At 34.6% G+C, this 13,721-nt stretch overlaps 1 protein-coding gene across 5 annotated transcripts in view; it reads right to left on the bottom strand.

Moving 5' to 3' along the window:
* The window catches only part of SCLT1 (sodium channel and clathrin linker 1), a 177,265-nt gene that overhangs the window by 894 nt on the left and 162,650 nt on the right, over positions 1 to 13,721 (bottom strand). For 4 of the 5 annotated variants that reach the window (XR_005373912.1, XR_005373913.1, XM_038564635.1 and 1 more), the window contains 2 exons: positions 7,123 to 7,201; positions 4,318 to 4,413 (listed from right to left, as the gene is read on the bottom strand). Coding sequence is in view for 2 of the 5 variants with exons in the window: in XM_038564635.1 (XP_038420563.1) it covers positions 4,318 to 4,413; positions 7,123 to 7,201 (175 nt within the window). In the remaining 3 variants the exon portion in view is untranslated. The remainder of the gene's footprint in view (positions 1 to 4,317; positions 4,414 to 7,122; positions 7,202 to 13,721) is intronic. The other variant, XR_005373911.1, reaches the window with a different exon arrangement.

The raw sequence follows: 13,721 nt of genomic DNA, 5'->3' as shown, positions 1-13,721 counted from the left end.
AAGTCAAATAGGTAAATAGTCTTTTTTTTTTTTTCGCCAGCACCAGAAAGGTAAATAGTCTTTAAATATCAATTGGAGTTGATATTATATACACAAAGTAAAAAAAATCTAATAGTACAAAATAGTATACGTCATGAAGAAGTCTTCTCATCGCTGTCCTTCATTCTATAGTCCTCTTTCCAGAGACAACTATTTCCATATTCTAAGCATATTTCTAGATGAGAAATTCTACATGAGAATACATATATTTCCTCAACTCTTTTTATTTAAAAAGTGATAAAATACTATACAGACTTCTCATCTTGTTTTTTTCCTTCTAAATGACCTGCTTTACAAATGACTCCAGGTGAGATCTACTTTATTCTCCTTAACAGCAGCAAACTCTTCCTGTATGGATACTCCATAATTTAATTGGCTTCTTATTGATGGGCATTTAGGTAGCTTTTAATCTTTTAAAATTATAGGCAATGCTGCAATTAGTATTTTGACAGGCTTCCTTGCACAGACTTGCCCAGGTGCAAGTATACCACCTGCAGAATAAATTCTTAGAATGACTGGGTCAAAGGTTATGCATATCACAATTTTTGAGAGATGCTGCTAAATTGGGCTCCAAAGAGATTGCACCAACACACATTTACATCAGTGATGTGTGGAAGTGCCAGATAATGTATTGTCAAACTTCATGTTCTGACATGATTGTGAAATGGTGAAAAATGATATGTGATTACGGCTTAAGCATGTATTTCTCTTATGGGTGAGGATGAGCATATTTTTAATTGTTTAAAAGCAATTTATCCTTCTTTTCCTTTTCTGTAAATATTTTTTATTCTTTGTCTATTACACAGTTGCACTTTTTTCTGTTGACTATTAGCCACATTTTTCATATATGTTAAGGCTATTACTTTTGTCACATGTATTGCAGGCATTTTTTTCAGTTTGTCATTGACTTTATGACTTTAAAATGTAGGTATCTGAAATTCTACATGCTCACATTTATTTTTTATTTTTTAAAAATATCTCATTTATTCATGACAGACAGAGAGAGAGAGAGAGAGAGGGAGGGAGGCAGGGACGCAGGCAGAGGGAGAAGCAGGCTCCATGCAGGGAGCCCGACGTGAGACTCCATCCCAGGTCTCCAGGATCATACCCTGGGCTGAAGGCAGCGCTAAATCGCTGAGCCACCCAGGCTGCCCCATATTCACATTTATTAATTTCTTTTTGTAGTTTCTAGGTTTTGTGTTCTTGCACAGAAAGTCTTCACCACACTGATTTTAGTGTCAAAAGAATACAGTATGGCTTTCAGTAGTTTAGACTAATCACTTAGAACATATAACTATTGTCCAAAGATATATGAAGAATGTGCAGAAAAAGTTAATCAGACCAGCACATTAAGAGCACGGAGGACTCAGAACAATGCAGGGTTTGTGCATGATGCTGGGCTGCACTGGTATGTCTGACATGCACATTAGAGGAAATAATAATCTGGTAACTCCACTTCCTTGTTTCATTAAGTATCAGGCCCTTAGCAGGATAGTTTCCAGTTTTTAGAGGAAGATGGGAAAATTAGGAAGAATTCAGAGAAAGCAAAGATAAAGATTTTAAAAAACTGAATATAGATCTAATAAAATTTGTAAATTGGACTCATTTAAGACAGAAAAAAATTAACTCCAGGGAATAATTCCTTTTTGCGGATGGGGAGAATGCTGAATGATTACTTTTCATCTTCAAATAAAAGCAAGATGGAAGGAGAAAGCTTACGGAAAAAAAGATCTAAAGTGATTATTGACACAACATTTAAAAAAAAAGCTCACAAAGAGAATAGTGAAATATTTGTCATTAGAGAGTTTAAATAACAGGAGAAAAACATTAGTGTTGGACTGTTTAAGTTTAATCCTGTCAGGAGGGAGACTAAACTAGATGCCACTTGCATAATCTAATTAAGGTTCTGTAACTGTACTCTTTTTAATATGGAACTCAACGTAGTTGATTTTAAGTAGGATTTTTCTTTATCATAGTCCTTAAAAAAAGTAAACTTGAAGCTTTAAGGATTGTGATGTAGAAATTTAATTTCTTATATAACTATTACTAACCACTTAATGATTATATTAAATGCTTATATGTGTTAATTCCTTTGGTCTTTCAGTAACTCTGTAAGGGAGGTGTTATTATCCAAAATTGAGGACATTGAGGCTTAGAAAGGTTGAAATTGCCCTAAATCACAAGGCTACTTAATGGTACTAGGTTATGTGCCTGACAGCAGAACACAGACTTTAAGATACTGCCCAGTACACTGTGGCTCCTGTTAACTTATAATCTAAATGAATGAATGACATCTTGAAAGATTAACTACTTAATCCATTAACTAATTCATAATTTCATAAGAACTTAAATTTATTTGATAAAGCTATAATTACTTTCAAGAGAGGGGAACAGAAGGGCAAATTCCTGGATTTTTTTTAAGTGCCATGCCTTGTTCATATCACAAGTAGATTTCAAAAAAAATCTATATCACATATATACACTGAATTCAATGAGTATTTAGAGCTGCTGTACTATGTATGAAACACTGTAATATCTATACATAATATTAATTTTGATTGAAACAATATATTAACAACCAAATGTAATTAATAATGTAGTAACATGGTTTCTTTGCCTATCTATCTCTCTCCATCTATCTATCTAAACTGTTTCCAGCCTATCTTTATAATCACTAGATGATCTCATATTGTCCCTAATAGGAGCCAGGGACTATTACTCCCACTTTAGAACAAATGGCCCATTTCCTTTATATGATAAGTACATATGAGTAATTACCTCTTAGTATTTTATTGATTCTCTGCATTCTACTTCCCACTGGACAACTTTTATATGGTATTTCTTTTTTTTTTTAAGATTTTATTTATTTATTCATGAGAGACACAGAGAGAGAGAGGCAGAGACACAGTCAGAGGGAGAAGCAGGCTCCATGCAGGGAGCCCGATGTGGGACTCGATCCCGGGACTCCAGGATCATGCTCTGCGCCAAAGGCAGGCGCTAAACCGCTGAGCCACCCAGGGATCCCCTTTATATGGTATTTTAATTTATATGGTTTTATACAAATGTTCATTAAATGAACTTAACCTGTGTCATTTTTTCTATTTAAAAATTACAGTAAAAACAGTGCAATTTGAAATATTACATTCAAAGCAATATTTTCTACTTCCAAAGCTGTCAATGATACATGCCTAGACAGAACAAAAAAATTTTTTTAAAGATTTTATTATTTATTCATGAGACACACACACACACACACACACACACACACACACAGAGAGAGAGAGAGAGAGAGAGAGAGAGAGAGACACACACACACAGGCAGAGGAAGAAGCAGGCTCCATGGCTCCATGCAGGGAGCCCGACATGGGACTCGATCCCGGGTCTCCAGGATCAGGTCCTGGGCTGAAGGTGGTGCTAAACCGCTGAGCCACCCGGGCTGCCCCAGAACAAAATTGTAAAGCAATGCTATCCAAGAGAGCTTCTTGTGATCATAGAGTTCTATTTATGCTGTCTAATATGAGGACCATAGCTACACATGGCTACTGAAGCCAGCCAGTGTGGGGTAGCTGGGTGGCTCATTCAGTTAGGCATCTGACTCTTGGTTTTCGCTCAGGTCATGATCTCAGGCTCGTGGGATAAGCCCCACACTGGGCTCTGTGTTCAGCACAGAGTCACCTTGAGATTTTCTCTCTCTTCCTCTGCCCCTTCCCCAACTTGCACGTGCACTCACTTTCAAATAAATAAATCTTTAAAATAAAAAAGAGGGCAGCCCGGGTGGCTCAGCAGTTTAGTGCCACCTTTGGCCCAGGGCCTGATCCTGGAGACCTGAGATCGAGTCCCATATGTCAGGCTCCCTGCTTCTCCCTCGGCCTGTGTCTCTGCCTCTCTCTCTCTCTCTCTCTCTCTCTGTGTGTCTCTCATGAATAAATAAATCTTTAAAAAATAAAAAAAATAAAAAAGAAATCCAGCAAGTGTAATGAGGATTTCAGATTTTAATTTACTTAATTTTAATAATTTAAATTTAAACTGCTGCTTACAGCTAGTGGCTATCATATTGGACAGCACAGTTCTAGATTTAGGTGTCAATTTAGGAGACCCATGTCTATTTCTGTTTTTAAAGTTTACTTTTTCAACCTGAAATATTAAAGAGACTAATTTTAAATAGTTTAATCAAGTAAAAATAAAACTGCTAGTTCTCTGGGAACTTTTGAGGAACTTTTCTTATCTTTGATCTACTCAGACTACTTACTCTCCAGGGATAATGAGGAAGCTCCCTACCTGCTGAGAAGCTGAAGCTGCTCTCTGTTCTGCCTGACTTAGACGCCTTTGAAGTCTGTTGGCTTTTTCTTGATGCTCTAGAATTAGTTTTTCATTCTGTTTGGAGAAACATAAAACAAACAAATTAGAAATCCATATGCGACACAGAAAGGTTTTTTGGAATAATCAATGAAAAATTGGAGTATCACTTTACCCCTTATAAAATGCAAAGATAATAGATCTCCAAATTTACATTTTTTTCAAATTATGAACTTCGAAGTTCAAAACTGGTTTTACACTTTGACTAAATTGTTTCCCCCCCCCTACATGTTACCAAAGAAAGTGAATTAAATCCAAAATCAAAGTGAATCAGAAGACCAAGATTTTCAATATTTGATATTAACCTTGAAATGCTAGATCACTGCTTCAAAATCACCTGGAATGTGAGAACACAGACTGCTGGACCTCACGACCAGAGCTTCAGTAGGATGGGATGAATTTTGAGAATCTGCACTCCTACTGAGTTCTTAGGTGTTGATGTTGTTTGCTAGTGATTCAGAACTACTAACTGAGAGCAAGCTTCTAGAGAAATTGTGATGCTGCCGTTATTAAGGTGGAAGAACAGAAAATATTCATTATAAAATTTGTGATTTAAGAGAGAGATTTGTCTTAAATGATTTGTATGTTAAAAGTGTTACTTAAAAGGGGGAAGAACTCTGTTTCTACTTGCTCCTCAATACATTTGTATACTCTAGAGGATATTAGGATCATCAACAGTTACTAGGCATTAATATGGATTAAATTATGTCCCTAAAAAAGGATGTTGAAGTTTGAACCCCTAGTACTTATGAATGTGACTTTATTTGGAAATAGGGTCTTTGCTGATAATTAAGGTAAGATGAGGTTTTTAGGGTGGATCCTAATCCATATGCCTAGTCTCTTCATAAAAAGCGGAAATTTGGACACAGAGACTGACATGTTCAAAGGGAAGATCACATAAGACACAGGGAAAATGCCATCTCAAACCAAGGGACACAGAGGACACCAGAGGCTACGAGAGAGGCATGGAAGAGATTCTTCCTCATAGCCCTCAGAGGGAACCAATCCTTCTGACTTCTTGATGTTGGACTTCTGGCCTCCAGAATTGAGTGACGGTAAATTTCTGTTGTTTAAACCACCAAATTTATCACACTTTGTTAGAACAGCTTCAGGGAACTACCCAGACATCACGAATATAAATTTGTCACAACATGCTGTCATACAGACAAGTTCAAGGAAACTATCAATTAAAAAAATGTACTAGTCGTCTCCATACTTACTAGCCTGAAAAAAAAAAGTTTTTGTTCAACTAAAATTATTATGTGGTTTTCTGACACTTGTCTGAATTGAGAGAATAACACCAAGTCTAATCAGGAACAGTAAGAAAAACACACCTTCTATGAAGAATTAGTTCCCAGGTCCTAACATATAAGTGATAACAGTGAACGTCATGCCTAGTAATATAAAATACTGACAAAACAATAATCTGCTAAAATGAGCTTATATATTTCTTATTGTGCCCAAAAGCAAAATTAAATTTTATGAAGAGAACTATATTGGCTGTTTCAATTTACTAAGATATTTAAATATGTAGTCTTAAATTTAAAAGGCACATCATTAGCATTAGAGAAAACTTGGGGGGGAAATTTCATCATCCATAATAATCATTTTCATAGGTACCATCAGACCACATACAATATGCATTTTTCTATGCTGCTACCATAATGGTTAAGGAACAGTCCAGGTTAGATAAATCATAATATATGCAACTGTTCTTTTTCAACTGATCATTTTGGTTGCTTTTAATCTTCCATTATTCTGAATATCTGTGATTTTTTTCATATTTTACATTATTTCCTTAAGTACAGATTCCTAGAAGTTTTAAAAACTACAATGAGGGACGCCTGGGTGACTCAGCGGTTTCGCGCCTTGCCTTTGGCCCAGGGCGTGATCCTGGAGTCCCGGGATCGAGTCCCACATCGGGCTCCCTGCATGGAGCCTGCTTCTCCCTCTGCCTGTGTCTCTGCCTCTCTCTGTCTTTTGTGAAAAAATAAAATCTTAAAAAAAAAAAAAACAAAAAACGACAACAAGTATTTTACTGGCTATTGTTTGTTTTCTAAATGGCTCATATCAATTTATAATGCTTTGAAACTTGAGAGTAATGATTTCACTACAGTTTCTACAGATGGCCACAAAAACATAGCAGACCATATAGCCTATTGATGAAATTCCAACTAATAAATTCGAAGTTAGAACATGAAATGAAGAACTAGAGTTCTAGAAAGCTCTAGTCATAATCTATAAATTGTTTACTTTTTTAAAAATTCAAAGAGAAAATGATGAGCTCTTGTTGAATTTAGTTCTAAAGCATTAATCTGAAGGAATATTTTAATATATTCCAGTAGTGAAAGTAATTTCTACACATCTTATGTATTGAATTAAAACAAAATAAGAGGACCAGGCTAAAAAATATAGACTTAGACATGCTTAGAAATGAAGGGGATCTTAACAGATTTTCTGCAACACAGCACAAGTTATACTGGTGAAACTGAAATAAGAGCTCTACCTTTTGTCATTTACATATGATGAATCACTGACTTTCAAAGCTTTTATTCACATTATAAAATGTGGACTTTTAGGTTATGGATGATTTCTCTACAAGGAGTACTCACCTCTGTATGGTCATTTCCAAGTAGAGAATTAATTTGGAGTTGGCTCAGGTAAAATTCTATAACATGTGTATCAAGCTGCAGCAGAAAGTACTCCCCGGGAGAGTCATTATCTTACCTCAACTACCTTTTCATTTGCCATTTCCAGCTGAGAAAGCAGCTCTTGGGTATGAAGTTTCTGTCGACTCAGCTCACTCCTATTAATCAAGAGACAGTGCCCCCCCACCCCCAAGCCATTAATATCATTGTTCAAAAATCTAACAAAATAGAATCTTTTTGAGATATATGTTCATGTTTTGAACAAAAATACCTTTCTATGTGCAAAATAAAGTCTCTTTTTAATAGGCCATATTTTAAAGGACTCATTTCTTTCTTTAAAAAGTGCACATGTATTCTGGAGATTGGCTGTACAACAATGTGAATACACTGGACACCGCTGAACTGTATCCTTAAAAATGATTAAGATGGTAAGTTTCATGTGTATTTTATCACAACTATAAAAATGTTAAAATGTTGAATTTTATGTTTATTTTACCACACGAAAAAAGCAAAATAAACCCACACACATATATTCTAAAAGCACTCGAATATTTGTTTTCAATATTATTATCTTGAGGAATTATTTGCCATTAAAATGAACATAGATTCATATTAAATCGATAAAGTATTTGTTATTATAAAATTACATAAGCTATTGAGATTCTTAGCTGTAGTATGCATTTTTAAGATTCATATACAGTGCTTCTTAGAGGAGCTCAATTCTTGGAAATTTAAGGTAATATTAAATTTCCACTCCAACATTTCAGTGTAGTATATACAGAATTGGTATTTGTGTTTTGGTTGTATATACATTATATCTTATATATTCATATCCTTTATGCTTTAATAGCTCGATTTATCTTTTTTTTTTTTTTTTTAAAGCTCGATTTATCTTAAGCATAGAGCTGGCTGTCTTTTTTTTTTTTTTAATTCCCCCCAACATATAAGCATTATCTTGCTTTTGGCCAAACATAATTTCAAGTGTCCCAGGTTAGATGCAGATAGTCTTAAAACTAATTTTTAAAAAGATCAGATTTCTGAGTATTAAAATACTCAGTTAATTCAGGGTTGTTTTTTTATCTTCTGACCTTCTGCTTCTTAAATAAATCAACAGGTTAACACTTCTAAAATAACTTCAGCTTTGAATTTTTTCCAAATGAACTGCACAGCCTAAAAACATGGTAAGCCTCTTAAGTGTTCTATAGGTGTATGAACAGCAATTCATTACAAATACACAGGAGACAACAAAAAATAATGTCATCCACAAATCAATTCCACAAATATTTACTGAACACTGTGTGCCAAGTACAAGGTATATGGTGGTTAAAAGATAATTGTTGCCATAACAGAACAAAGAGGGAAATGGCTTCATCCATAAATGACATGGACTATGAGGAGACTTAGTATCTATCATTGATTCCATGACAGACAAACCCCAATTTTTTTTTTTATCTTTGCTTTCCTTTGCTGGTAATAATAATGTAGAATAAATTACTGTACTTACTTTCAATTTATGTAACTTAAAATTACTGCTGCTCCTCAACATAACTAAATGTAGAAAGGCAAAAGAACTGAAGTGACCAGTCTTTTAGGCCAAATGTAATTACAGGGAAATTTATGCATATTAGTGCTGATGCAAAATAACCTTTGAGTACTACTGAGATTAAGATAATATAATGAACCCATTTATAAAGTTAGCCAACATTTAGTTTATATAAAACTTCTTCAGAAAACACCTACTGCATAGTTTGATACCTAAATAATCCATGATATTTTATATGATATAATAATTTCTGACAAGTGCTATTAGATAGTAATAATTTCCCACAAAATTTAAGATCACAAAGATTCAAATTGTAAACTTTAACTTATTTTTAATCTGTGTAAATATGCTCTTCTGTATCAAGCTCTGTAACCCCCACTGTATCGTATGCAAGTTAGTCATCATTGTGTCCTTATGATCTGGTACTGACAGAGCTTGGCAAGTAACAGTGATGATGATGATGATGGTGATAACACTTTCATAGTGCTTACTGTGTGCCAGGCACTTCTAGGTGTTTTATTTAGATTAAATTATTCATGTTTTTATGATAACCCTATGAGATCCTCAGTTTTACATATGAGAAAATTTAAAAACAGAGAAATTTAAAAATAAAGTTAGGTCATGTAGCTAGTCCAGTTGTAGAGTCAGGATTAAAAAACTGGGCCCTTTTGTTCCAAGCTCTGTGCTCTTAACCACTCCCCTACATTGCAACATGGCAGGCAATTGCTAAATGTTAGTTGAATGAATAAGTGAAGAGTATATGTGTGTAAGTTTGTGCATTAAGCATTCTAGGAATATAAAGATTTACACATTCACTTAAAGACTAACAAGTTATATCTTTATTTCTGACTTCTTCCTTAAAGGTTCAGCCTTTTATTCCAATCTAACATGCCTAATAACAAAATTTTGCATTTCCTTGAAAACCTACTTCTTCTCTTGCTACCCAATTTTATATCAATGACATCTCTGCCCTCATTGCCTAGGTTAAACACCTGAACTGTATTTCTCACATTCTCTTAAATGCTACTTGTAAGTTTGCTCCTAAACAGACTCTTTGCAATGTCTCTTGCATCTCTTCTTCATTTCTATATAGTGTTAACATCACGACTCAAGTTCTTTTTTTTTTTCCTTAAAGATTTTACTTACTTATTTCTTTATTCATGAGAGACAGAGAGAGAGGCAGAGACACAGGCAGAGGGAGAAGCAGGCTCCCTCTGGGGAGCCAGATGCAGAATCTGATCCCAGAACCCCGGATCATGTCCTGAGCCAAAGACAGACACTCAACTGCTGATCCACCCAGGCGTCCCTTAAAGATTTTATTTATTCATTTATTTGAGAGAGAGAAAGTGGGCATGCGACAGTGGGGGGAGAGGAAGAGGAAGAGGGAGAGGGAGAGAGAATCTGAAGTGCGGCTCCATCTCATGGCTGCTAGATCATGACCTGAAACCAAGAGTTGGACACTTAACCAACTGACCCACCCAAGTGCCCTCATCACAACTCAAGTTTTTATAACTTAGTTTTTAGATTTATTTCAAATGCCAACTGCTCAGATTTCTCAATATCAAATGAAAAAATTATGTAAAGTGCATCACAATGCATATAGAAGCACTAAATTAATACAGCATACTATCTCCTACATCATTAATGTATTTCTAAGTCACTGTAATAATTTGCTTCCTTAAGCAGTAACTTCCAGTGGTTTTCTGCTATTGGACAAAATAATCCAAATTCTCCAGACTGTTATTCAAAATCCTCCAAAATTTTGTATAATATCTCCTTCCAACCTTATCTCCAATAGAAGCTTTCCACTTCAGTTAGGTTCTCACTATCTCACATATAAACCATATATATAATATGTTTAGGCTCATGTTTATGTCATTTTCTGTATCTTCTTTTTTTAGATTGTTCTTTAAAATCCTGCCCCACTTTTTAAGATTCTACCTTTGCCCCCTTCTCTCTCTCTCTCTCTCTTTTTTTAAAGATTTTATTTATTTCAGAGAGAGAGTATGTACACACACACAAGCAGGGGAAGGGGCAGAGGGAGAGGGAGAGAGAACCTTAAACAGACTCCATGCCCAGTGTGGAGCCTGATGGGTGCTCGACTTCACAACCGTGAGATCATGACCTGAGCTGAAATCAAGTCGAATGCTCAACCGATGGAGCTACTCAGGTACTCTCTCTTCATTCTATACCTCCTTACCTCCCAGTTCATTTTAATCCAGTCAGTTCTCTTCTTAAATCAAACCTCTTATAGTTATTTTATGTTCCAAGGCATTTAAGCAATTCTGTTATAATGCTAATTACTCATTTATATGTGTGTGTAAGCATACATAGCATATATGCACACACACACATACTCTTCCCCAAGTATAATGGAACTTAAAAATGGGATTGTTTTTAATTTCATAGTATTTACCACAGTGCTTTACATATAGGGTGTCAATAAACATTTGTTGATTTATGGCTACACTTCTACAGAAAACCTGGCAGTTAGAAAATTTTATTTCTTATTTGTCCAATGAACATTTATTGAGGGATCTACCACAAAACATTTTAGATAAAGGTTATTTTTGTTTATTTAGATTTATTTATGTTTTAGTTTTTTCTACAAAGGATCTGAAGTGGCTAAGAAAGGGTTATTTTTCAGTTAAGCATTTCCTTCACTCTCACTTCTGAATGAAATTTTAGGAGGTATTAAAGGATGGAGAGAAAAGTGATTTTGCCAACTCTATCCCCTGAGACCTTCCTAGAGCTTGCCTGTCAGTGCTCTGCAACTCCTTATTTCTTTGTCAGGATGTTTCACTGCAGGAATAAAGGAAAGATGCAGGAGGATGCTCCAACTCTCTAGTACCTGTGAGAAATTTTCTCTTCATTACAGAACATAATGGTGAGTTCCATATATGAATCCCTAATCATTAGTGATTTAGGATAAACGTAAAACTTTTCAGAGAGTTTCACAGTGGTATTACACTTGAAACAATTGCCAAGTAAAGCTATATAATCTCTTCACTGGAAATCTTTAAAAACAGAAACATTCTTACCTACCAGGGATGACTTAAGTGTAGCTTGCCAGAAGGTATAGAGATAGATGACATTTTGTTTCTGTATGACTTTATGGCACTTAAAGAATATTTTATTCTAATTAAAGAATTTAAATGAAGCTATACTCAATTTCCCTATATAATTTAGAGCATATTATACAATATATTATATGGTTTAAGGTAAAATTATTATCTTCTACCTATTTTAATACAAGTGTATAAGAATGTGGAATTCCTTATATTGCTGGGAAATGCTTAGCCCATCAGTGTCCTAAACATTTTTAGTTCAGTTATATAGCTCATGTGTATGTGACATAAAATCCTAACCATGCCTACAAAATGTAATTTAAAAATAGTTGTAAAATATAATTGATTTACTGCCCTTCAGTATAAGCAAAATTTTACAGCATTATTTAGCCAAAAATAATATATATGCTGTCTCTGTTAAGAAAACATTAAATGCTTTAGCAAGCAAAATATTACAATCAACACTGATAGGTCATTTAATTCATCAATCTGAGATGAAAGTAAGTCTAGAGTAAGCACCTAAGGCAAGGGTTCCTCATCTGTGATCCACAGATAGGCTTTAGGTATACTCCTAAACACTCTGAAATTATCTGCAAGATCTTGTGTATTTGTCTGTTCTGGGAAGACGTCTATAGTTTTCCTGAAATTTTTAAGAGGTCTGAGGCCTAAGGGAGGATAAGGATTTTGTCTGGACTTTTCATTTGGAATATACAAAGTTTTCTTTTCTTTTTTTTTTTTATTTTTTTTTATTTTTTATTTTATTTTATTTTTTTATTTTTTTTTTAATACCTTTATGTTTTAAAGTATGAGTGTTTCAGTGTTGAATGTCTTTCTTACACAAACCACATCCATAATGTATCATCTATAATTATTTCTACTTTTGGCTCCATTAATGTGGTTCAAGCATTTAGAGGCACTTGGCAAGAAATCCAAACACAGAGTTTTCTAGATTTTTACAGTATTCCCTCTATTCCTTCAGAGTAGTTTGTCTAAACATACTGTAACAGCAAATTCTCTGAAGTATCCAATTCAGTTTTAAAAGAAGTAACTTTCTCTTTCTGTACTTACATATCACTGGTATATTTATTTATGTATTTCCAAAACAAATACAATAGGCATAACCTAGTTTGGGATCAAACATAATGACACTTGTAAAGCAAGGGACAGACGACAGACAACATTAGAATGACGTTGAATAAGGTAAGGGCATGTAGAATGCTTTGGACATTGGTTGCACAGAAATTTAGTTCACTGATTAATGTTGTTATATGATTAGGTGGACCTCAGCCAAGAGAGTTTTCTACTGTACCTTAACTTTACTATTGTACTTTATTTTTATTACTTCAAGCTTGAAAAGTAGTCATTATCCTCATCTTCTAAGTAAGGGAATTAAAGACTCAGAGAAGTTATTTAATGTTCCTAAGGTCATGCAGTGATTAAATGAAAAAATGGGGTTCATACCCAGTCTTTAATCAAAATGCTCTCTCAAATCACACTGCCTCATAATTACAAGAGATATTAGTAAAGCATATCTGTGGCATCATTTAATATCAAGACCTAAAAGGCAAAATGAAGATTCTCTAAAAAAAGAAATTTAAGCCTAAGTACGTGACAAAATGGTCAGTAATTGCAAAGATTGTGATCTTAACTTTTTGTATGGCTTCAAAAGACCTGACTACTAAAAAAAGGAAATTCATCCTAAGGTTTCAAATCTCATTCAGTTAACTAAAAATACCACAGGTTGAAGCAGACAGGCCAGCTTTAGATATATTAGAGCACTCTTGGTCATAGTCCCAGATTTTTTTCCTTCCCTATCGGCACATTTCCCCTAAGTGATCTCATCTATTCCATGACTGTAAAGGAACACTAATGAGCACCTCAAATGTAACGTGTCCAAAATGTAAACTGCCTCTTATCTAGACCACCCCAAGTTTCCGCCTTCCCAGGACAAGGCCTCACCATCTACCCAGATGTTCAAGTCTAAGCTCAGGCATCATCTTTGACTCCTCCCTTGTCCTCATTCCCTATACTGAACATCATTTTTTTCTTACCTCTCTAATATATTTC

The sequence above is a fragment of the Canis lupus genome, chromosome 19 (assembly GCF_011100685.1).
Source record: "Canis lupus familiaris isolate Mischka breed German Shepherd chromosome 19, alternate assembly UU_Cfam_GSD_1.0, whole genome shotgun sequence".
Lineage (NCBI taxonomy): Eukaryota > Metazoa > Chordata > Mammalia > Carnivora > Canidae > Canis > Canis lupus.
This window is presented reverse-complemented; position numbering and strand designations above follow the sequence as displayed.